Source organism: Acomys russatus, chromosome 6, assembly GCF_903995435.1.
Source record: "Acomys russatus chromosome 6, mAcoRus1.1, whole genome shotgun sequence".
NCBI classification, from domain to species: domain Eukaryota; kingdom Metazoa; phylum Chordata; class Mammalia; order Rodentia; family Muridae; genus Acomys; species Acomys russatus.
In genome coordinates, this window is record NC_067142.1 from 59,184,334 (window position 1) to 59,207,179 (window position 22,846).

The 22,846-nt window shown below is 41.0% G+C and overlaps 1 protein-coding gene across 1 annotated transcript; it reads right to left on the bottom strand.

The window, feature by feature from the left end:
* Window positions 1–668: 668 nt before the first annotated feature.
* On the bottom strand, window positions 669–22,341 carry LOC127191018 (putative dimethylaniline monooxygenase [N-oxide-forming] 6). The gene is made up of 8 exons (XM_051148255.1): window positions 22,194–22,341; window positions 14,814–15,002; window positions 11,721–11,883; window positions 10,038–10,180; window positions 8,365–8,564; window positions 6,033–6,388; window positions 2,562–2,634; window positions 669–1,135 (listed from the first exon to the last, which is right to left on the bottom strand). Exons 1-8 carry the CDS (start codon window positions 22,323–22,325, stop codon window positions 793–795), a joined length of 1,599 nt encoding a protein of 532 aa, XP_051004212.1. The 5' UTR covers window positions 22,326–22,341; the 3' UTR covers window positions 669–792.
* Between the last annotated feature and the right edge of the window lie 505 nt (window positions 22,342–22,846).

The following is a 22,846-nucleotide window of genomic DNA, read 5'->3' on the forward strand; positions in this document are numbered from 1 at the left end:
GTGATCCATGTTAACCATGAAGCTAGGTTTCTCTTCCTGAAAAGTCTTACTGATGGTATGTGTTCACTCTATACACTGTTGAGTTACGTCTGTACGTGCACACGCATATGAGGGATATTGATGTAGATTTAATTTTTTGTGGTATCACTTTAAGTTTCAGAGTTATGACAGCCTCATAATATTAATCAGAGAGTAATCTGTCTTCTGCATTTTCTGATTTTAACCATAATTTATATCATTGATTTCTCACATGTTTGGTGGCATTCCTGGAGTTAAGTATAGGGCCCTGTGCATGCCAGGCAGCCATTCTGCCACTGTGATACATATTAGGACTGTTTAAGATGTTGCATTCCTACAACCCTACCTCCTTATGTTTATTTATTGTCAAACACTTCTGTTAATACGGTGTAAAAACACATTTGTTGTTATACTGCAATATATATGGTAACCACACCCCTTACAAAGCTCATTAAAGTCTCTCTAGCCTGAAAGTCTATGTTTATGCCTTTTCAACTTCCTTTCTACTCCCCCCCCCCCGCCCCCGTCTCAAAAATCCCGAACTTTAAAGCAACCTACAAAAAACCTCTTAAAGAAAAGATTCTCCTAAGAAACAGACAAGCTGGGTAGTTTCCATTTTATTTGTCCTTCGAGTCAAAAGATCCAGGATCCCTTTCACGCCTGCAGCAAAGCAAGGAGGGGCCCTTGGTGAGTCTGCGTGCCTGCACCTGTTTGCGTGTTGTACTCATCAGTTACAGCTGTAGGCGGGACTCTGCCACCTGACAGCTCTTATTACTAATAGAACGTGAGCAAAACAGCCAGAAAGAGCACTGGGAAGAAAAGCATTCTCAGAAAGCTGTAAAGGTGACGGGGCCTCTGCGCTTCACCCACCACCCTAGTCCTTGTTGGCTTCACCGTCCGCTTCCATTGGGTCAGGATGGCGTTTCTGGCTCCATCCCACTTCCCTGGTCCCACCAATCGAAATTGGTACGGACTACAGGGGCCAAAGTACACCTCGAGGGCCAGCTGGGGATCGGTGAGGAAGAGCCACGGTATGTTAGCCTTGGCTCCTATGAAGGAGCTCAGCTCATCCATGTATGTGATGTAATCTGTCTGCAGAGTGTGGCTCTGACCAAACCTGAGGACAGGAAAACAAGAAGAATCATCATCACAGTTGCAAACAGAGTGTTAACTCGCCCATTTCTGTCTCCCGCACGTCGCATCCAGTCGGCCAAAGTTAGATTCCCGAGCAGGTTTCTTTGAGGTTTAGATTTTGCATAGTTTGTATGCTGCTACAAGAGAGTAAGAGAAATCCTATCATCACCTCATGTGACTTAAAGAACAGATGGTCTCTGGCATTTAAACCTTTCTCTCCCCTTCTTTTTAGCTGTAGTCACTTCTAAAGGAATTATTAGCACTGTGAGTGCTCACCCCTGAGATCTGCCATTTGAATTGGGCGAGGTGAAGCAGTCACAGAGGGCTCCATTTTTTTTCTCCTCTAGACTCTTGAGCTGATGTCTACCCTGGAACACTCGCTGAATGATATGTTGAAGGCTGGAAAGAGAAAACAAATTTCCTACACAATCATTCACTTATCCAGCAGTGATGTGGTATTTTACTATACTTTCAACTGACTTTGATAGGTAATTTGAAAGGAATTTTCTTTTATGGAATAATTAACCTGAAAAAGTATATTTAGATCTAGCCATAAAGGCCTTTCTATGTGCTGTACTCGAAAGCATGTATTGAACTCAGAGGTGAATGCTGTCTTTTCCAGAATATACTAAGGTAGCTGAACTGAATGTAAAGTTTTTCTTCTTCTTCTTCTTCTTCTTCTTCTTCTTCTTCTTCTTCTTCTTCTTCTTCTTCTTCTTCTTCTTCTTCTTCTTCTTCCTCTTCCTCCTCCTCCTCCTCCTCCTCTTCTTCTTGTTTTGTTTTTGTTTGTTGAGATGAGGTTTCTCCGTGTAGCCCTTGGTCTCCTGGAACTCACGCTGTAGACCAGGCTGGCATCAGAAATCTGCCTGCCTCTGCCTCCTGAGTGCTGGGATTAAAGGCATTTGCCACCACCACCATAAATTTTAATTTGAATTTATCAACAGAAAATTAGATCCTATCACTCAGTTTCCAGCCAGCTAGTTTTCTTTAAGAGAAGATCCTTTTGGGCAAAGATGTGGAATCATTTCTCAGCCTCATCACTATGGACATTTTGAGGCAGGCAATTCTATGGTTTCTGAACGGCACTTTGTGGTAAAGGAGTGGCACAGGGTAGCTCCAGCGCCCAAGTGATTTACAAGAAACTTCTGGCTGCCAACTCCACTTTCAGACCTCAGTTATCTCTCAGTTTCACCACATGTTCCATGGAGGGCCAAATCATTTTCTCTTAAGGTTACAGGGGCAAAGAGTGTGTTCCTACGTAATGTGGATCAGTTATAGCCAGAATTAAACAACAACAACAACAAAACAATGAACTGTTACTGCTGGAAACATTTAAAAAACCTTATTGATGTTTTCTATGTATAAAGAAAAATTTAGACCTTATTTGATCAGCAAGTGTAACTGCTTACCACTTGAGCTTCTTGCCCATTTTCTCATCGATGTCATCCATCATTTCATTTGTAGCTGGCAGGGTGCATGTGTCTGGAAAAAGTATGTAGAAAGAAATACCAAAAAAGAAAAAAGAAAAAAAAAAGACAAAGAAATTAGATTCTTTACATAGCACAGGTTGGAATTTATTATTTATGAAATAAATCCTAGAAAGTGTTTGAGTAGCTGCTTTAATTTAGCTGTGTGGAGTTTTGTGAGTTCATTACAATGAAGTTGTTTTTATTTAATAAAAAAAAAGTTTTGTCCTAAGAAGAGCTCTCTTTGGTGTCATTAGCCAAATGACAGTTCACAAATACAGAGACCTGAAGGGTAAATGCGTTTGTGGGGATGGACAGGCTGGCCTGTGTGCAGTGGTCACAGCAGAGATGTTTGTAGCTCTGAGTCACCCGCCCTTCACGATGCTGATGTAACACCATAAAGAGCCTGGTCCTCAGCTGTACTGCATTCCGTATAATGGGGCTACCATGTTCATCCTTCTTGCCTATGTCCTCCTATTACAATTGGTTTCAAGTAATAACCTGGAACGACAGATGACACTAAGGTCCATGGCAAGTAAAGTAGATACTGAGAGGAAGCACAGGATTCCGATGTCAGCATCCCGCGGGATGTTTAATAAGGGATGGCAGGGAGCGTTGGCTTTTTTTTTCTTCAAACTTCATCACTTGTGACTGGCTGTAATTTACTTACTTCGGCAACAATGGAGGAAGGCTACTGTGCTATCTGTGGTGCGTCAGCACTACCTAGACACTATGAGCATCTCGCGTGCCTATAGCACGCTATGGCTATTATTTACTGCACACCTCATTAGAGGGAGAGGGGGTTCATAATCTTTGCCTGTTTGATTTGGAGTTGTGGCTTAAGTAAGTGATAAGGAAGATCTTCGCACATAGCAGATAGTCTATGAATATTTGTCAAATGAATAAATGATGCCACTTGTTTCAAGTACATTTTCTAGGTTTATGAAATTGTATGCAAATTTCTCGCAAAATTTTAGGCTTTGGGCACACGATTGTGGTTTTAAGAAAAAAGACAATGAGAAAAAGTGGGGAGGAGCCTGGAACACATTGGCACAGGAGACAACTTCCTGAACAGAACACCAACAGCCCAGGCCTTAATGTCAACCATTAATAAATGGGACCTCATGAGGCTGAGAAGCTTCTGTAAGGCAGGAGACACTGTCAAGAGAACAAAGCGACAGCCTACAGACTGGGAAAAGATCTTCACCAACCCTACATCTGACAAAGGTCTAATATCCAAAATATATAAAAAACTCAAGAAGCTAAACACCATCAAACCAAATAATCCAATTGAGAAATGGGACTTGGAACTAAACAGAGAATTCTCAACAGAGGAGTATCAAATGGCTGAGAAACACTTAAAGAAATGCTCAACCTCCTTAGTCATCAGGGAAATGCAAATCAAAACAACTCTGAGATTCCATCTTACACCCATCAGAATGGCTAAGATAAAAAACTCAAGTGACACCACATGCTGGTGAGGATGTGGGGAGAGAGGAACACTCCTTCATTGCTGGTGGGAATGCAAACTAGTACAGCCACTTTGGAAATCTATCTGGTGCTATCTCAGAAAAATGGGAATAGGGCTTCCTCAAGACCCAGCTATTCCACTCCTTGGAATATACCCAGAAGATGCTCCAGCACACAACAAGAAAATTTGCTCAACCATGTTCATAGCAGCCTTATTCATAATAGCCAGAACATGGAAACAGCCTAAGTGTCCCTCAGTAGAAGAATGGATAAAAGAAACTGTGGTACATTTACACTATGGAATACTACTCAGCTATCGAAAACAAGGAATTCCCGAAATTTGTGGACAAATGGACTGAGCTAGAAATGATCATAATGAGTGAGTTAACCCAGAAGCAGAAAGACTCAAACGGTATATACTCACTTATATCTGCATACTAGCCCAAGGGGCATGTCCCACGAAAGCCCTCACTTACCAGGAAACTGGGACAGAGGGGAGGACATCCTGTTGGGACTCTAGAGGAGAGAAGCATGGGAGAATGGCAAAGTAGAAGGATCCAGAGGATCCTAGAAACCTACAAGTAGAACATTATGAAAGGCAGATTTGGGCCCAGGGGTCCCACTCAAACTAAGGCACCAGCCAAGGACAATACAGGCGGTAAACTTTAAACCCCTACCCAGATCTAGCCAATGGACAGAACATTCTCCACAGTTGAGTGGAGAGTAGGGTATGACTTTCACACAAACTCTGGTGCCTCATATTTGACCATGTCCTCTGGAGGGGGGAGACCTGGTGGCACTCAGAGGAAGGATAGCAGGCTACCAAGAAGAGACTTGATACCCTATGAGCATATACAGGGGGAGGAAATCCCCCTCAGGAACAGTCATAGGGTAGGGGAAGGAGGGGGAAATGGGAGGGAGGGAAGAATGGGAGGACAGAAGGGATGGGATAAACATTGAGATATAACAAGAATAAATTAATTAAAAAATCAAAAAAAAAAAAAAAAAAGAAAAAAGACAGTGTCCTTATTCAAGATTTCATGAAAGAATACTTTTAAATAATGATTTCCCATAGCATATTTGAAATAAAAGCATATCTATCTATCTATCTATCTATCTATCTATCTATCTATCTATCATCCACAGTATTTTTTAGGGAGTTTGAAGTCATTCTATGATTTTAATATTTTCTTCATCATAAGTTTTTGGGAGTAGTATGTTAGGAAGCTTATATTATGTTGTTTAATATTTTAGACATTGAAAAAGGAGACACATCTCATAATCAAGATGGCAATAGTATTGGGGCAATTAAGTCAGTATATTAAGTCCCTGCTTCTCTCCATGTAGTCTGTACGCCCCTACATAAGAGTTCTTGTAGCTCCTTCAGAGCATGTGGTCTACAGTAGAGAAGGGGAAGGGAAGAGGACTCTCAACAGTGTGAGAGGGCCATGATGATGACACAGAGGTAATAGGCCTCCAGCATGCCCATCACCACCACTCCAGTGCCCATTCAGTGTTTGTGCCATAATAGCGCAGTCACCTCACCGTTGCCTTTATCTTACATAGGACATTGCAAATCCTTACAACTTCACTGTTAGATGGTCAAGTTCTTTGATACAGCCTATGAGGCCCTCCATGCTTTTGTTTCTTCATTTCTTGCTTACCCCTTGCCTTTTATTAAAAAAAATGTTTCTGATTCTTCATACATTCAGTGCGATTCCTCATATTTATGGCTTTATTTATATTGTTGTTTTAGATGGATTAATAAATCCCAGGCCAACAATCTCACCAGAACCCTGAAACTTCCCCTGCAGTAAAATTCCATTTGCATCTATGAAGTCAAGTTGCACATCTGCCTTGTTCTCTGTGGATCCCTAGCACAGTCATCAGCTTATAGTAGGCAATTATTGCCTTAGTGAATGAAAAACAAAATGACCCACATACTTGTAAACACTTTAGCAGCCCAGCGAGCCTGCAGGTCAGCCGTGGGAATAGCTGCGCCGAGGGACTGGACGAGGCCAATCACCGCCATGGTTGGCTTCTCCAGCTGAGGAGGGAAGATGCCTTTGAACAAGGTGACCTCATTGTTTCTGCTTTTGATGATGGAGTCGTCCAGGAAGGGGTACGCATAACCATAGCCTGTTGCGAAGATGACACAGTCAATGGCCTCAAACACAGTTCCGTCCTCAAACACGGCAGAGGTCTCCGTGAACTTTGTCACACTGGGCTTGATGGTCACAGCGCCACACAGGATACGTGATGGGAGTTCATCATTGAACACGGGCTCCTTCCTGAGGGTACTGTGCAGATGAGAGAGGCAGGCATCATGACTGTGATAACCATTTCCATGAAATCCCTGCAACAACCCATACCACTGCCACTAGAGTCAGTCAGCCGAGCCCCAGCACGAGGGCCCTAGTGGCTCTTCGCATGTGAACATTCCTTTCCTGTTTGTAAACATTTCTAAGAATTTATGTCTGAGTTTTTCTTGTTGCCCCTTGAAATATTATGTGTATTTATACTCATTTCAGACTCATCAAAGAGGTGAAAATAAAAACTAATTAGTAATTAAATTAAATGATTAAAAACTAGCTAATAATATATATTCTAAAGCCAGACACGACAGGTTTATAGCCACATCCCTTAACAACGGCTGTTGCTCTATCTTTGTTTTTCATAACCGGGATAATGACAGAATTGTCCAACACAGACAAGAACATTGCATGTTAACTACTTTTAAAACTCGAATGCCTTGCATGGCAAAATCCAATTTGAGATGATCTTACCGCCATGTTTGGTCTTTTCCCCTCAATGTGTTTGTGGTCACAAGGAAAGAAATCATTTTTGATATTGTACTTTGCCAAATTCTAGCAGTGAAATTTTTTCATAAAATATATTTCATATTGATTTAAGTTTCCTTCAGAGATTCTGGAATTTTTTTTGAAGTATCTCACATACATAAAAACACTGTGCGTCTTGGTGTTTTATTTTGTATTTCCGCACTGTTATTCCACTCTGTAAGTCTGTTCCCTTTCCCTTTTCCTTATAAGGTAGCTATCAAATAGAGCACAGTGTACCTGTTTTCTTTCCTTGTTCTCGAAGGGAGGAATGAAAAGGTGTCAACTGCAGTTTAGGGCCCCTGGAGTCTTTTCAGGGGGAAGCTTAGTACTGAGAATGAGTGGATTTCCAAAACACTTTTTCTTTTGCCAAAATTACCCTTGTAAGCTAAAAACATTTTAACCAGATCAAATTTTGGAAATTTTATTATGGTAAACAAAACTCTAAATATGTAAAATCAACAGTGCTTTTTCTTGAGAGTCGGGGCACTTCTTAAGTCTGGGCAGGATAAGTGTTCTGGATGGAGGCTTTGGCTCTTTAAGCCTGGCATTTGGTTTTCTGATTTACAGCCCCACTTCACTTTTCCTTAGCATGCTTCTCTAAACAAATGAACTTTTTTTTTTTTTTTTTTTTTTTTTTTTTTTTTTGCGCTAGCATAGGCCAGAAGGGAAAATTTTATTGTCAAACATTTCTTTTCTTATCCACCAAATATTCAAATAGACTGACTTCAATCTCCAGTGTTTCACTGATTAGTGCACATTGCACTCTGTCTGCAAAAGAAGTAAATCAATGGATCTTAACTAATGTTACAGGTCACATCAGTTCTCTTCCGCTCTGCTGCTTTATGCACTCCCCATCTCCCCATTACCTATCTAAATGTGCAGGGCACGGAAGGGCGTGCCCACTCTTGTCCTGAGTCTCTTACTTGCTGAGACACATGGATTAACATTACTTTGGTAGATGTTCCTTAAAATCACACTAGGTGATCTGAGACCAAGAAAGACTCACATTTGTAAGTTTTTATAATTTACTTTGTAAATTATAAATGCATATTCATCTTTCTAAATATTACGATCTTCATGAGTAGATGTTGTTATTGGTATCCTCACTTATCTACAGACATGGATAGTTTTTCAAAAAGTCCAATCTGGAGTTTGCTCAGCCCTTTAAGTTCTCTGAAATAGGTTGTAGCTAAGTGGACTCTGCCTATCAGGATGATCTGTTTACCTAATCCACTCCTACTTTGCATATCCATACACGTTTCTCCACTGATCTTAATCTGCACAGGATCTTTGGTTTAAACTGTGTCACCTGAGAAACTTCTAATCGAATCCCATTAGATTCAGCGAGACAACTACAGGAAGACGCAGGTAGAAATACACAAACACAACCAGCACTCTCCTAGAGGCAGGGGTTACATCTGTGTCATCCGTCATACCCGTTTAGAGGCATCAGGCCGTAGTTCTCGTGCTTGAACCATGTGTTCATCTTCTTGATGTATAACCAGTCAGAGACAAATGAAGGAAGAACTTGTCGGAGGAAGGATGCAAAGCGGGTAACGTATACCATATCCCAAGGGTACCCATCATTCCAAACCCGGCTCATGACCCAGGAGCCACTTCTGGTGCTGATAATGACCTGGAGGAGAGAGGCAATACAGATTCCAACATCCTCCTGTGACAAATATGTTAACAAAGGAGTTCTCTGAAGGCATAATGTCTGGGTTTCCTTTAATATCCAGGTAGGAACCCTTTCTAAGGGGTGAGTCTAGACGAGCATGCTATATTTACAGCTGGGGGGTGCAAGAGCCCTCTCTCACCACCCTGAAAGGCTGATGTATAGCTGCTCAAAGAATTATAACCACAACACCTGGTATACGAAGTCACTATAGCCAACTGTGCTTGGGTGAATTTTTATGTGCCCATAGATTTAGATGGCCGGGTAGATAGAGACTAGTCAACTCAGTGAGCCTAGCAGCGCTAGATGGTAGAAGAGGTTGGGCTCAGTTGGGGACATGGAGCTAAATAGGTAGCTGAGACTAGACTGAGGAGATGCCACACGTGTAATGCTCTTCTTAGTCCCTTCTCTCTTTTCTAATCTACCTGCACATGTGCACAGGACAACTGCTCATCCTAAATCATGGGAGCTGTCTTAACCTGCCAGGTCAATTGCTGGCATATTTACTATCTTTCTGACGAATTAGGGAGATCTAGTTTAAGAAGAAAGCCAAAGCTTTCTCTATATTCATCTAGAAGTTAATATCTGCTTGCTTAAAAATATGATGAGCTTCTTTGGGGTCTACTAGTCACAACAACTTGAGTCGCCCGGAAGTTTTCCTCAACTTTATCCAGGTTAAGTTAGGTTCTCTGCTTTGCTCTTGATGGTGTTGTTGACACACCTAATTCCACCGGGAGACTCATCACTTCCTTTGGAGATGGTTGGTACACTAAATCCTGTATGTCACTGTCACCTCATCTCCACCCACTGATTGTTCATTAAAGTCATGATCCAGTCTAACCCGTGTCTTTAATTTTAGCTTAACACAGTTCTGATACACAATAGTGCCAGACATTTTCTGAATCCTTGCTTCTGAGTGAGTGAATGAATGATGGTAAAAGTCAGATCATGTGGTGCTCCAGAACTTTAGACTGAGAGAGGTAGTGTCTTCCATGTGGGGGGTGGTAATACAAATAAACATGGAGTCTGACTAAGAGACAAATGATTTGAAAGATATTTGGATATGATATTAGAACAAAAAATAAAATAAATGCTTACGTACTCATTCTTGCACACACTCAGATGCTTGCACACACTCAGACGCTTGCACACACTCAGACGCTTGCACACTCAGATGCTTGCACACACTCAGACGCTTGCACACACTCAGATGCTTGCACACACTCAGACGCTTGCACACACTCAGAACGAACCTCTTCATAGCAAGGAAGACCTGCCTTCCTTCTCCGGGAGAATGGCTCACTTAACTCTTCATGATTGGAAGGTCACATAAAGCAGGCCATATGCTTGGAAACCCTTTCCCCAGCCTCCAGGACTTATCTAATGGCATAGTTCTAGCTTAGTTCTACTTTCTAAATCCTGTATGTCACATACCTGTGTAGCCAGACGACTGAGCTCAACAGCGATGTCAGATGCTGAATTCCCCAGGCCAATCACAAGGACCCTCTTCCCCTGGAAAGGCACTGGGCCCTTGTAATCCCGGCTGTGCAGGCACTTGCCTTGGAAGTGCTCCAGGCCTATGTTAAGTTTCAAAAGGTGGAAGACTCAATTTTTCACACTTAAAAAAAAATTCCATCATTGAAATGCACTTATCCATTTAGTGAGTTTTGCTAATAAACTCCAAAATAATGATTTTTAGGGACCTTACATATTTTAAGATGTTATGATTTCCATTTTAATATTAAATAACAACAGCAGCAGCAGCAGTAGCAATTTATTAGATATTACCTAAGGTCTATTTCATCTGCTAAATGCTTAGTCTGTTTTTAACAATTTATTCACAGTGATATACTGCCCTATGTTTTAGAAGATGAAGAAATTAGCACAAAAAGCCTTGGGAGACAGCACAGTCAGAAGAGTGGGGACTTTCACCAACCCCATGTTTAAAAAAAAAGGAAAAACAAAATTGGGACAAAAAACTTAAGTACAATAAGGATTTAGCCTGGGCACACTGATTCCATATATACAAACCATACAACATACTGCCTGTTAACATTTTAATCCGTTCTTCATGAACTACTACCACCTTTGGCAAGGAATAAAAAGAGGAAGGGAGGGAGGGAAGAAAGAAGGAAGTAAGGAAAATGGAATAGAGAGCAGAAAGATTTTGTGTGCATTTATTTTTTGATCTTTGTAAATTTTTTGTTCTGGTTAGTTTTGTTTGTTTGCTTGCTTTTTTGCCAACTTCATACAAGTAGGGTCATCTGGGAAGAGCAAACCTCATTTCAGAAAATGCCTTCATCAGACTAGCCGTAGGCAAGCTTGTGGAACACTTCCTTGATTAACGATTGGTGTGGGAGGGCCTAGCCCACAGAGGGCAGTGCCACCTCAAGGCAGGTGGTTCTGGGTTGAATAAAAAAGCAAGCTAAGTGAGCTATGAGAGCAAGCCAGTAAATAGTATTCCTCCATGAGTTCCGTTTCAGTTCCTGTATCCAGGTTCCTGCCTTGAGTTCCTCCCCTAATTTCTCTCCACACTGAACCATAAATGTAAACCCTTTACTTCTCAAGTTGTCTTTGGTCAGTGTTTGATCACAGCAATAGAAAACGAACTAAGAGCAACTACATGTGCTGCCGCTACAACAACAGCAGCAGCAACAACAACAAAAACAACAACAATAACAACAACAACAACTACTACTACATGTACACACACACACACACACACACACACACACCAGAACATACATTTATGCATGCATACAACGCTGAGATTATTAAAATTCACTTGTAAATTATAAATGAAGATGAAATAAGAATTTTACTTTAATTTTCTGGCAGAACTCCACATTTTGGGATATGAGTGTTCAGAGACCCCATATGTGTTAGGACTTATATATGCATTACCATCTATGACGTAAAAACTCTTGTCTGTTTACCTCTAATTTGTACAGTCTTTAAACTTCAGAGCTTAAGGAGCTAGTTAATATATTTTTCATATCCTCATACATAAATAGTTTTCTTTTGGTAATTTAAATACAATTATTGTGGAAATACATGTTTGACACTAGATATTTGCATATAAGCCCCCCCCTATTATTACATATATTTCAAGCTTACCAGGAAAAGAGTCAGTTGGCATATTGGGGTACACATGATGCCCTGAGCAAATCATTACAGCATCAAAGAGCTCAGATTCTTGCTTCCCATCCTTTTCAGTAACAACTACCCATCGACCAGTGGCCAAGAAACTAGAACATTTCTTTATACTGGAAACCAGTGTCTGGAAGAAAACAAGGAAAAAAAAATTCCTTCTATTTGTGTAATTCTGTTCCTTCTTTTCTTGCAGTCTTTTCTATGGAGGAAATAATTGATATGAGATGACTTGGTCATTGAAAAATATATGAAAATATATGGAGGTCACAGTACATCTTCAGTGAGTCTACGAATCTCAGAAAACTACCCACGAGAGTTCATTTACTATTGCACAGCTAGTAGGTTGGTGTGGGGTGAATAACATTTGGGCATTTTTGTGAGTGATACCATGTAATGAATCTATGTCACTTGCTTACATCTGCTCTACAGGTGACCCAGCCTTCTCCTTCTCTGACCTCACCTTCTACTCATTCAGCAAATACAGCTGTGTCTGAAGGCTTGACCCTAGGTCTCTTTGTGCTCTCTAAAGATAACTCTGGAAACATGAGCAACTTCCATAGCTCAGATGTCTATATATTTTGAACTTTGTTTTCCCTCTGCTATCTATTTTAGCTTCCCAACTGGGAGACCATAGTGCTTCTTCTAATGAAGCACATTTACAGCTGACTTACCTCTATTTTCTCCATAGCCGTCTTTGACTTTCATAGCTCCTAGAGCAATGATAGGAACCTCCCCGTCACCTAAGCTTCATGTCTACACAAACATTTGTGTCTCAATCATAATGTTGCTTTCATTCATTTCATGACTTCAAATACTGCCTTGCTTCTCAGGCTTACAAAACCATGAAGACTGCTTCGAGAGTCTACAGTTGGGCTGCCTCCCCACTTCCAACTTGACACATGAAATACTTCATCCTGCTTATAGGAATAATCTTTTGACAGTACCACGTTGAGTCTGTGTCTCCACCTCAGTTATTTCTGATAGATCATGGTCTCATTCATGGTGACTAAGTGTAGGGCCTCACATGTGCCAGGTGAGCACTCTAGCATGGAGGTACATGCAGCTCTCTCCTCATTTCTAAGTCTACAGAATTTTGTCCAGTTTCCTTGTTTGGTTTTATTTTCTGGGACTGCTAATTTCCTTGCCAGTTTCCATCTGTTTCTTTCTTGCTAACAAAACCTGATTTTGTTTGGAGCAACCATGTACCTAGCACTGGAACCCGTTCTGCAGGCCCTCATATAACAGCAGTTTGGTCACCGTAAATAAAACTTTCAGGAGGATTCATGTACCAGTTTTCATATAAACATACGTTTTCATTTATTTTGGAGAACACCTAGGAATTGTATTTCTGGGAAAGTGGCAATTGAATGTTTAAATATGTAAGAAAATATTAAATTGTTTTGGAAAGTGAAAAAAAAGAAGATATAAACAGATATATGATTTTCCTAGTATTATCTTTATAATATAAAAATAATATTTAAAACATGATTAGACAGCTTTAATATGTCCTCCTTTTTATTTGGATCTTATATAAATGCTATGTTTGCTTACTCTCTGAATATTATTAACTTCGCTCTCCAATTAGATTATAGGCTTCTTGAAGAATATTGAGTTCTTTTCATAAAAGGATTTATTTTATAGTTAGTTCTTTCCCTACCACCCTCCCTCTATTCTCTTCTGCCCTGCCCTTCCCTAGGTATGCCTGGGGTATGTATTGATGTCTGTGGAGGTCAGAGGCCCCAGAATCCTCTGGAGTTGGAATTAAGGGTGGTTGTAAACTGACTAATACCAAGGGTGGGGACAGAACTGAGGTCTTCTGTAAGAACTCTGGGCCATCCCTCCAGGCCTATCCTCTCTCCCTTCCTTTCTCCTTTATGTCCTTCCTGCCTCCCTTCCTTCCCTCCCTCCCAGTTTATTTCTTTCTTTCTTCCTTCTTTTCTCTCCATATATCAGTAGTATGATGTGAGCATGTATGAGGGATGTGATTAATGTTTGTAGCCATTACTTCCATAAATCAAGGCTATGTATGGCATTTGGGATTCCACAAGCAGATGAACGGATGGAACGAGTAGATGAATGTAATAGAAAAACATCTGGAGGCAACTCCTTTTTTCAGTCCTCTTTAACTACAGGAAGCTGTTTCCTCAATAAATCTTGCCTGTTAACCCTTTAAAAAGTTAAAAAAAAAAAGATAGTGGAAGTTTTAATTTTAAGTATATATTTAGAACTGCCCCAGGGAAATAATTATGTGGTTATAGCCTCAAGTCATAATTTGATTGATTGTTTCCTTCATTTTTTTGTGTGTCCACCATTCATTCAATACTAATGAATTAAGACAAGGCTTTCAAACAAATATAACCTATTACTGCCAGTTACAGAAACAATGACTCTACTTCATCACACTTCTAGGACTCATTAAGGAGAAATATAAGAGATTAAGTGGGTAAAGGACAGGGGTCACTTAAGTTGTTACTCTTTTCATAATGTCTTAATTTCTAAAAAAAAAAATGCCTCATTTGCTTGGACAATCCATAGCTCACAAATATTGAACCCACAGGAGCCTAAATATAGGCTAGAGAATTTTGGATAATTTTCCAAGCCTGACACAGTGCGGGTGAGAAATTTGCTGTGTTAGAATATCTGTCTCTAGCATCTTCTAAAATAGGAGTTCTCAGCCTCCTTTGGAGAAGTCGCATATCAGAGAGCCTCAGGCCACATATTTACATTATGATTCATAACAGTGGCAAACTTAGAGTTATGAAACAGCAACAAAAATGATATTTTGGTTGTGAGTCACCACAACATGAGGAGCTGTATTGAGGGGTCGCTGCATTAGGAAGGATGAGAACCACTGAATCTAAGAACGTTAGAGTTTAATGCATTTAAAAGGTTTCAGAGAATTGTGCAGAGGGGACCAGTCAGTGCACAAATGCTTTACAGTCAAACAAAACTACTGACTGGTGAGACATCAAAATACTTGGTACACCCTGCTTCATTCATGCCGTGTTCTCCAACACTCATACAGTAATGCCAGTGGTACTGGGTGCAAGGTCCTACCTCAAACTGTATATATCTCAACAGACCCTTCTTCTGAGCAAATGACTTGATGTATTCCTGGAGCTGGCTGTGGTGCATGTAGTTCGGGAAGTCGTCGGGATAGGGGAAGTCTGGGAAACACATCATTTCTTTGGAAGAGTTGGTGTATACCGACTGGTAAATGCTGGCTCTTCCTTCCTCCGCGTGGCTCTAGGAAGGATGACAAAACTGTAAAAAGAAGCCAAGATTGGTGCTCTTTTCTGAGAAAAACCAATTCTTGGTTGATTGAGACCCTTTGAATATTAAAAAATTAATAGCTTTTTAAATTATTTTTTTCAATGGCATCTCACTAACCACACTTAAGGGCAGTTCCCATGCCCAGAATTAGATGGCCAACACAAAAATACCAATGATATTTGATATTTTGGTCTCTGTCTCTCTGTCTCTGTCTCTCTGTCTCTCTGTCTCTCTCTCTCATCTTACTGATATTTTGCCTACACATTATGGTTTCTGATTTTGTGTTTTTATGGGTTTTGTTTGTGTTGCTGTGTTTCTTCTTCTTCTTCTTCTTTTCTTCTTCTTCTTTTCTCCTTCTCCTTCTCCTTCTCCTTCTCCTTCTCCTTCTCCTTCTCCTTCTCCTTCTCCTTCTTCTCCTTCTTTCTTCTTCTTCTTCTTCTTTCTTCTTCTTCTTCTTCTTCTTCTTCTTCTTCTTCTTCTTCTTCTATGCCTGTTTGCTTTCTAATGAAAGAAAGACGAAAGGGTGTGGAGTTGGGTAAATGGGAAGGTGCAAAGGATATGGGAGGAGTTGGAGGAAAGGAAACCATAATCAAAATGTATTGCCTGATATTTTTTCAATAAAATATATGAAAAGCATAGTTCTTTTTTTCAGATATAGAATAGAAAAAGCCCTTTACATGAGACCATACAGAACTGACTTCTTTCCACATTAACCCTCTTTGCCCTAATTAACCCAATGCTAGTTCTTTTTTTTTTTCCCATTTTACACTCAGAATTTTATTTTATTTTTTAAAATTTTTAATTAATTTATTCTTGTTACATCTCAATGTTTATCCCATGCCTTGTATCCTCCCATTCTTCCCTCCCCCCATTTTCCTCTTATTCCCCTCCCCATGACTATTCCTGAGGGGGTCTTCCTCCCCCTGTATATGCTCATAGGGTATCAAGTCTCTTCTTGGTAACCTGCTGTCCTTCCTCTGAGTGCCACCAGGTCTCCCCCTCCAGGGGACATGGTCAAATGTGAGGCACCAGAGTACGTGAGAAAGACATATCCCACTCTCCACTCAACTGTGGAGAATGTTCTGACCATTGGCTAGATCTGGGTAGGGGCTTAAAGATTACCGCCTGTATTGTCCTTGGCTGGTGCCTTAGTTTGAGTGGGACCCCTGGGCCCAAATCTGCCTATCATAATGTTCTACTTGTAGGTTTCTAGGACCTTCTGGATCCTTCTATTGCTATTCTCCCATGCTTCTTGGCACTTCCCTTCTTTTTTCCAGTGTTGTCACTGGTTTGGACATCATGCTTACCTTGAAAATCCAGCCAGGATACAGCAATCCAGAGGAGCACGGGGCTTTTCTCTTAAAATAGTTGCTACACAGTCATCAGCACCCTCACCACTGGGCACAGAACCCAGGGTTTTATCTAGGGTGATTTCTCCATTCCGACTCACCCAGAACCACCAGAAAATCCTCACAACTGGGGATCCTCTAAACTTTGGGTTCCTTGCCTCTGATGTATGGCTTGAGAATTTATACTTCAAAGAAGTTGCAGAAGGCACTAGTGTGGCTGAGACCACACTGTGGGAAACTCTGATCTGCTCTAAATAAGTTCTGTGCTTGAGGGACCTTTAACTCATCAGCTATGGCAATTCACTGCACACACACACACACACACACACACACACACACACACACACGAAACCACAGGATTTAGAACATGTCTCACTTCCTGGCATTCCACTTTAAAGGTTCTGTATAATTGAAAAGTGGTTTCTCGTTAAGAAGCAGTCAGAAGCTAAATTGAGAATAAACATATCCTCTCTCTTGTGTGAACAGGATGAAAGTGTACACAGGGTGCTTTCTTGAAAACGTATCTCAAAGCTGGCAGCCTCTACATCCCCAAGGCCTGAAGGAATTCTTACATAACAGAGGAGAGGGATACAGTGTCATGTTGTGGCTGGATTTAAGACGCCAAGCTCTTTCTCTCACCCTGGCTAGCCTTTGCAGGCCGAAGACAGAAAGATCTAGAAAGGACCATGAGATCCGTGTCTGTGGGAGGGCAGTTCAGCCTGAGGCCTCCGTGTCTTTCTTCAAGTTGAGAATGCAGCCTTTCTCTCCCCATGGTTGCCACATTTCTCATACATTTCTAACTCCAATTAGAATAAAACAAATCTTTTAAAAGACTTGCTCAGAAATATTTTTGGAGACCAGAAAAAGGGCGAAGGCTCTTGCCTGACGGGATCTGGGGTCTGAGCCACCGCTTTTCAATCACAGCGCTGTCACCAGGTGCAAGGCGAAGAGGGAAGGAGATTTCTCAGCTGCCCCGAAATGAGGGAGGGTTTGATTGTGGATGAAGGACTGCTTAAAAATGTAAGGCTGCTCTGGAAGAAACGGGTGATATGACCTGGGGTTATTTTCAGATAAGCCAGTATGTCCTTCCCTACCCCTCACCCCCAGATTCTAGCCAATCCAAACATAAAAAGAGAACTTGGAATTTTCTTCCGACAGTGTTCTTCAAAAATGTGTAACAACAGACAGTTGCTTCAAAAAAAGCATGCCTTTTTATTATTTCAGTGTGTGAGGTGGTTTGAACCAACTAGGAGGGAATTAAGCTCCAGCTCTGCCTCGGTCTGAAGGATTGTGCCCTAGAACTGGAATCTAAGATCTGTAGGTACATTATTAACAGGCTGCCATTCTGTTTAGGGCTTCTACATCTCCCCTCTTCTGCTCTAGGTCACAAGTGACTTGAGGACAAGGCCAGAGGCGAATTCCAGAATGTTCTCTGTGTTTTTGTCAGGCTGCCTTTATTGCCTCTCATATTTCATCTCTGCTTGCCTGTTGAGTTCCTGTTGGTTTAAACAAGTCCTCTAAGTCCAGTTCCAAAGTTGTGTCCCTCAATTTGCTTTCTTTTTCTTTCTCTCCTCAACTGTCAATCATTCCTGCATCCACAGAGCTTCTGTTGTCTTTTTATTGCCCTAACTACACATTTGTTTACATCAGAGTTATTTTAATTGCTATGGCCACTGGTAGGTTTCTCATGTTTCAGTGAAGGGCCTCACACCAAAGTACATATTTCAAAAGGACCCCAGACCTTGTAGGCCTCCAGACCTTGGCACAACTGACTCCATGATGGAAGTACCATCAGACTATAAAACTCTGCACCTAGACAGCACCACCTGCCAAAACTAAAAGAAAAAGCTAATCCATCAAAGTTCATATAGTTCTGGAAAAGTCTAAAAAAAATGTACTAACTTTGTTTTTTAGCTTCTGTAGTTCTGCTGCTGGCTGGCTATTCTTGTTAACTTTAGCATGTCAACCTAGAGCACGGTTTTGGTGTTTAGAAGCTCATCCTGAAAACGGCTCAGTGCTACACTGGGATCCTGAGCACCCAGTGTAGTCAGAGGCTGGCTGATGAAGACTTCCTGTTTGATTAACCCGTGTCCAGGCAGTGTCCTCTGGTGAATCCCCCCACAGCAATAAGAGCAGCACTAATGGCTTAGTGGGTTACTTTTAAAAAAATCATAAAATTGAGAGGCGATATGAGGGAGTTGGAGGGAGAAATGGGAAGCAGATGTGATCATATTTTATTGTATACTGTATGAAATTCTTAAAATAAAGAAAAAATTAAAACTCTTGTTTTCTAGTACACTTACTACTTGATGCTATGTCTAGCATTGTACTCCATACACTCAGGATATATCTGTCAAGTAAATACGTGAATGTGTGAGTGATAAAAATAAGTTCAGATTACTCTGATTTTGTTGTTTTCATTTTTTTTCCAGCCAAAATGATGCTGTACTAATGCTTCTTTGTTGAGAAAAATTCTACTTTAGTAATATGTATGACCATATTACCAAAGCTGGGGCTATAATCCATGCCCCAAAAAGTCAAGTTCAGCCATTTGTTTCTCAACTGAAACCGCAAAATTAATAGTAAAAGGCAGAAAAAAGGAGACGTAGTCAGCATGGCCATTGAGAAGAACAAGGAGATCCAGTGACCTTCTCCAGCCCATTTTACAAGTCCTGATGTGAGATTCAAGCTTTAACAGAGGACCAAGGATATGCAAATCTAAGTAACCCAGGCAAAGTGGGGTCCTGCCCACCACTGACCCATTTTTGTCTAGGCTTCAGTCTCATCGTGCAAGGCAACCTAGCAAGTGTTAGAAGCAGTCAGGGCTGTTAAAGCTTTTTTTCAGAGAGACCAAGGATTCCAGCATTTTTCCTCCTCCCAACATGAGATTCATGGGGAAAATGTCCATTTTGGGTGTCCTTTGTTTCAATAGTCTGATAGACTGAGGACACAAGTGTCTCTTTAGAATATATTCATCTTCATCAGGCCTGTTACAGCCATACTACCCCGAATGCACCAAAGCTCAAGGTGCAAGTTCAAGGGTCAAGCCTGGTTAGTACTTAGATGGGAGTAATTTCTCATTGTCAAACCAACCACATCTTTCAAGGGCGTGATGTCCTATGTGAGCACATGAAACTTGAAACTCACTCACGTTGAGTCTGCTAGTCTTTAAATACCATTTGGTTTCCATTCCTTAGAAAAAGCACATAGTGAAAAGTTTAGAATGATCAGGTTTCTGTCTTCCGGCACACCTTCTGCCCAGCAGGGACTCTCAGGATGAAGGCTTATATAACACGCTTTTCAAAAATTCCTGCCTGAGCATATATCATGCAAAGTAACTTTTCTTAGACAAGAAAGAAAGGTTGGGGATGGGTGGAGGAGGCTGAAGTTTCAAGCATTTGAAAGCATTTGCATCCCTCAATGGGACTCTGAGTAGAATTTTGCTTATGTGCAACGCCTGATGGAAAAGAGACGTTCTATCTTGTAGATAACCAAAGTCTAACTTTGTATCTTACTGAATTATCATTTTTTGCTTCCTCACATCAACTTCCCAAGGTGGTGATAATGGCTACCTCATGGATTCCTTTTGGATGCAGAAGACCCAGCGCCTACTGTGTGCCTTTCATAGGCTGCTGCTTTTTCTTATGACATTGATACTGGCACACGGCCAGCCTGTCCACACGGCAGTGGGTACCATCCACAGACCATTAAGGGAACAGCATCCTGGAACTGCATTAAGCAGTGATCTGCTACATAGATCGCTTTGAAGACATCCGGCTTTTCTTCTGACTTATGTAAAGTTGTGAGTTCTGATCCATTGTCTTCTAGTGAGGTCTGGGGTACTTGCCTAAAATCAAACATGCTAAAATTTCTGCAGGATAAAATAAAACTGGAAATAAAAGTGAAAATTGGGCTTATAGTTTTTTAATTTCAGTGTTACAAAATTTTGGGTCACAGTCTGTGGCCCAAGAAGCCAGGTTTTGTCTATCTGTCCTCAATAAACCAATTAAGGCTGCCAGATTAATGGTAAAAGGCAGAAAGGGGGAATTTATTTAACATGACGATTAGGAAAATGAACAAAGAGGAACAGTTACCATTCCACTCCAGTTCATCTTCAGAGCCCTAAAATGAGAGGCATGTTTAAATAGAGGACCAAGGATACAAACACCGAAGTAGTCCAGGTCAAGGTGTGGTCCCACCCGCCATTGGCCCATCATCATCTCTGTAAGGTTGTAAATCTCTTTCCTCTCTGAACCGCTCAAGCTTTTTCTTCTCTCAGTTTGATCCTGGAGGGTGGGAGGAAAAATCCCAGTTTCTTGAGGTTAACTGTTTTAATAGGCTGATAACTAAAATGTCTATTAGCATATACTCCAGTTTTCCAGACAGGTTCTATCGTATACCTCATGGTCAGACTGTTCTCATCATTACCTCATGAAAGAGTTTGCTAGAAAACGAGTTCTTGTTTATTTGATATCAAAGGACTGTGGGCCTAAACTGGCCTCCCGTCACTGGTGGACTGGAGGCCATCGATGTGGAGTGATTGTGTACCTGCTTCTCATCCTACTCCCTAGCACGTAACAGACACGTTCAATGTTCATGTAACACTCAGCTATTACTGACGAGGTTGTAGACAGTTGTGTTATGGTTTAATTTAAGCTGGTCGCACTTCTTTGGGAAAATAGAAAGAAAATAGAATTCTCCAAGAACTCATTTCCAGGATGGAAAATAAAATCTATGACTATATATCTCACATAATACTGTTCATTTAACAAGACCAAAAAAAAAAAAAAAAAAAAAACTACAGAAAAATCTTGTGAGATGAATACAGATCTATTCTAAATTAGTACTAAATTCTCCATTAGAGTAAATAGTTTTCTTTTCCAGGTAGGGAAGAACTGAGACCAAGACAGAGGAAGATGATTGCATGAGGACTATCATGGATACCCTATCTTTGTGCCAAAAATATGTATCACTTACATGCTGTAACATTGACTGGAAAATTCAAGACAGGAGAGCTAGAAGTGCCCCATGATCTGGCTTTTGAAACTTAAAAACACTATATTTATACCAAATATTTCATGGCCATATTGTTTTAAAGTCTAGATGGCAAAGATCATAATTTTTCTCTTCACATTTAGAACAGACAATCCAATAACTGCACACACAAAATCAACATTTATAATAATTTATAAATGCCCAGAGAGACACAGTTAGATATTAAATAATATCCTGTTGGAACTGCAAGGCACATTAGAGGTAACCTAATTTCCAATTTCTGTGTTTGACAGATGAGTATTGCACTCCAGAGTGTGGCAGTCGCTTTGCCTAAGAGCTATCTGCCTGGAAAACCTGAGTTTGAAATCGAGCTTAGCATTTGCTTCTAGTCCAGATTTTGTAGTCTGTTTTTTTGGTATTTAAGAGCAATAAATGGCAGAATCTTTGCAAGTGTACAACAAGGTGACAGTGTCTTATTTTTAGCAAATTACTGACATTAGCACTGTGTAAACTTGGAGAACTGGACTCCACCAGAAAGGTCATGGTACTGTTGGTGAGCTAGAGGCCACAATTACATCACAATGTCATCTGCTTTCTTTGAGGACACCCTTGAGTCTAAGGTTCACCTAAGCTCAGCCCTGCTGGTGTGAAGCAGTTTTGAGTGAACCAATATATTAGTGTGATAAGAGAGGTAAGACTTAGCTTTCTGGACCAGGGGCTTTTATGAAATGTCTTTCAGGTCTGAAAGAGAACCAATCAGATGTGATTTACAATGGAAACCATCTTTCCACCCCTTGTGTCCTAGAGATGCACCACTTACCGAGAATTTCCATAGGCCTCCGACATCGTTGCTCCTTTCAAAGCAGACGGGCTCCAGCCCTTCCTCCAAACAGCACCTTATGGCGGCCAAGCCACTGACACCAGCCCCCACGATGGCCACCCTCTTGGCCATGACTCGGAAGAATGTCCTTTGATGCTTAGGGGTTGTCAGTTGAAATTACCAGCCAAGTTTCAGGTGTTAGGACCCTCACCTTAACACAAGAAGACACAGGTGCACGTCAGCAGTTTGTGTTCACTATGTGCAAGTCTGGTGTAACAAGACACTAACCCTGCCTTCTTTTGCTGACTCCGTTTTCCTAGAAGTGACCAAGTCAGTGACTGCCATCCGCAGGCAGCACTGTGAGGAGCACTGAACCCAATTCAGATGAAGCTTCAGTAGCTTGAAATGCAAAAATGACGTCTCTAGCAGCTCAGAGATGACTACAAGGTTCGGAACTAGACTGTGACTAAGTGGAACCCCCTTGCCTCACGTCACTTCCGTGAACATCGAATGCCTAATTCTAAGAGACTTTACCTCTTAACCAGCCACCTTCGTTCCAGACAACCAGCGGCTCTCCAGATGCAGAAGAGAATAGCCTTTTAATGTCTTTTGATGTAACAATTGAGAAAGGGAGGCGGGGTTATTTTTCTTAA

What these genes read in the sequence shown, in the direction of transcription:
- LOC127191018 (XM_051148255.1), bottom strand. Translation starts at nt 22,325, where the DNA reads ATGGCCAAGAGGGTGGCCATCGTGGGGGCTGGTGTCAGTGGCTTGGCC. An exon ending in GAGGCCTATGGAAATTCTCG is followed by an intron (nt 15,003 to 22,193) that starts GTAAGTGGTGCA and finishes CATCCTTCCTAG; the next exon opens with AGCCACGCGGAGGAAGGAAG. An exon ending in ATGGGCAAGAAGCTCAAGTG is followed by an intron (nt 1,136 to 2,561) that starts GTAAGCAGTTAC and finishes TCCTGTCCTCAG; the next exon opens with GTTTGGTCAGAGCCACACTC.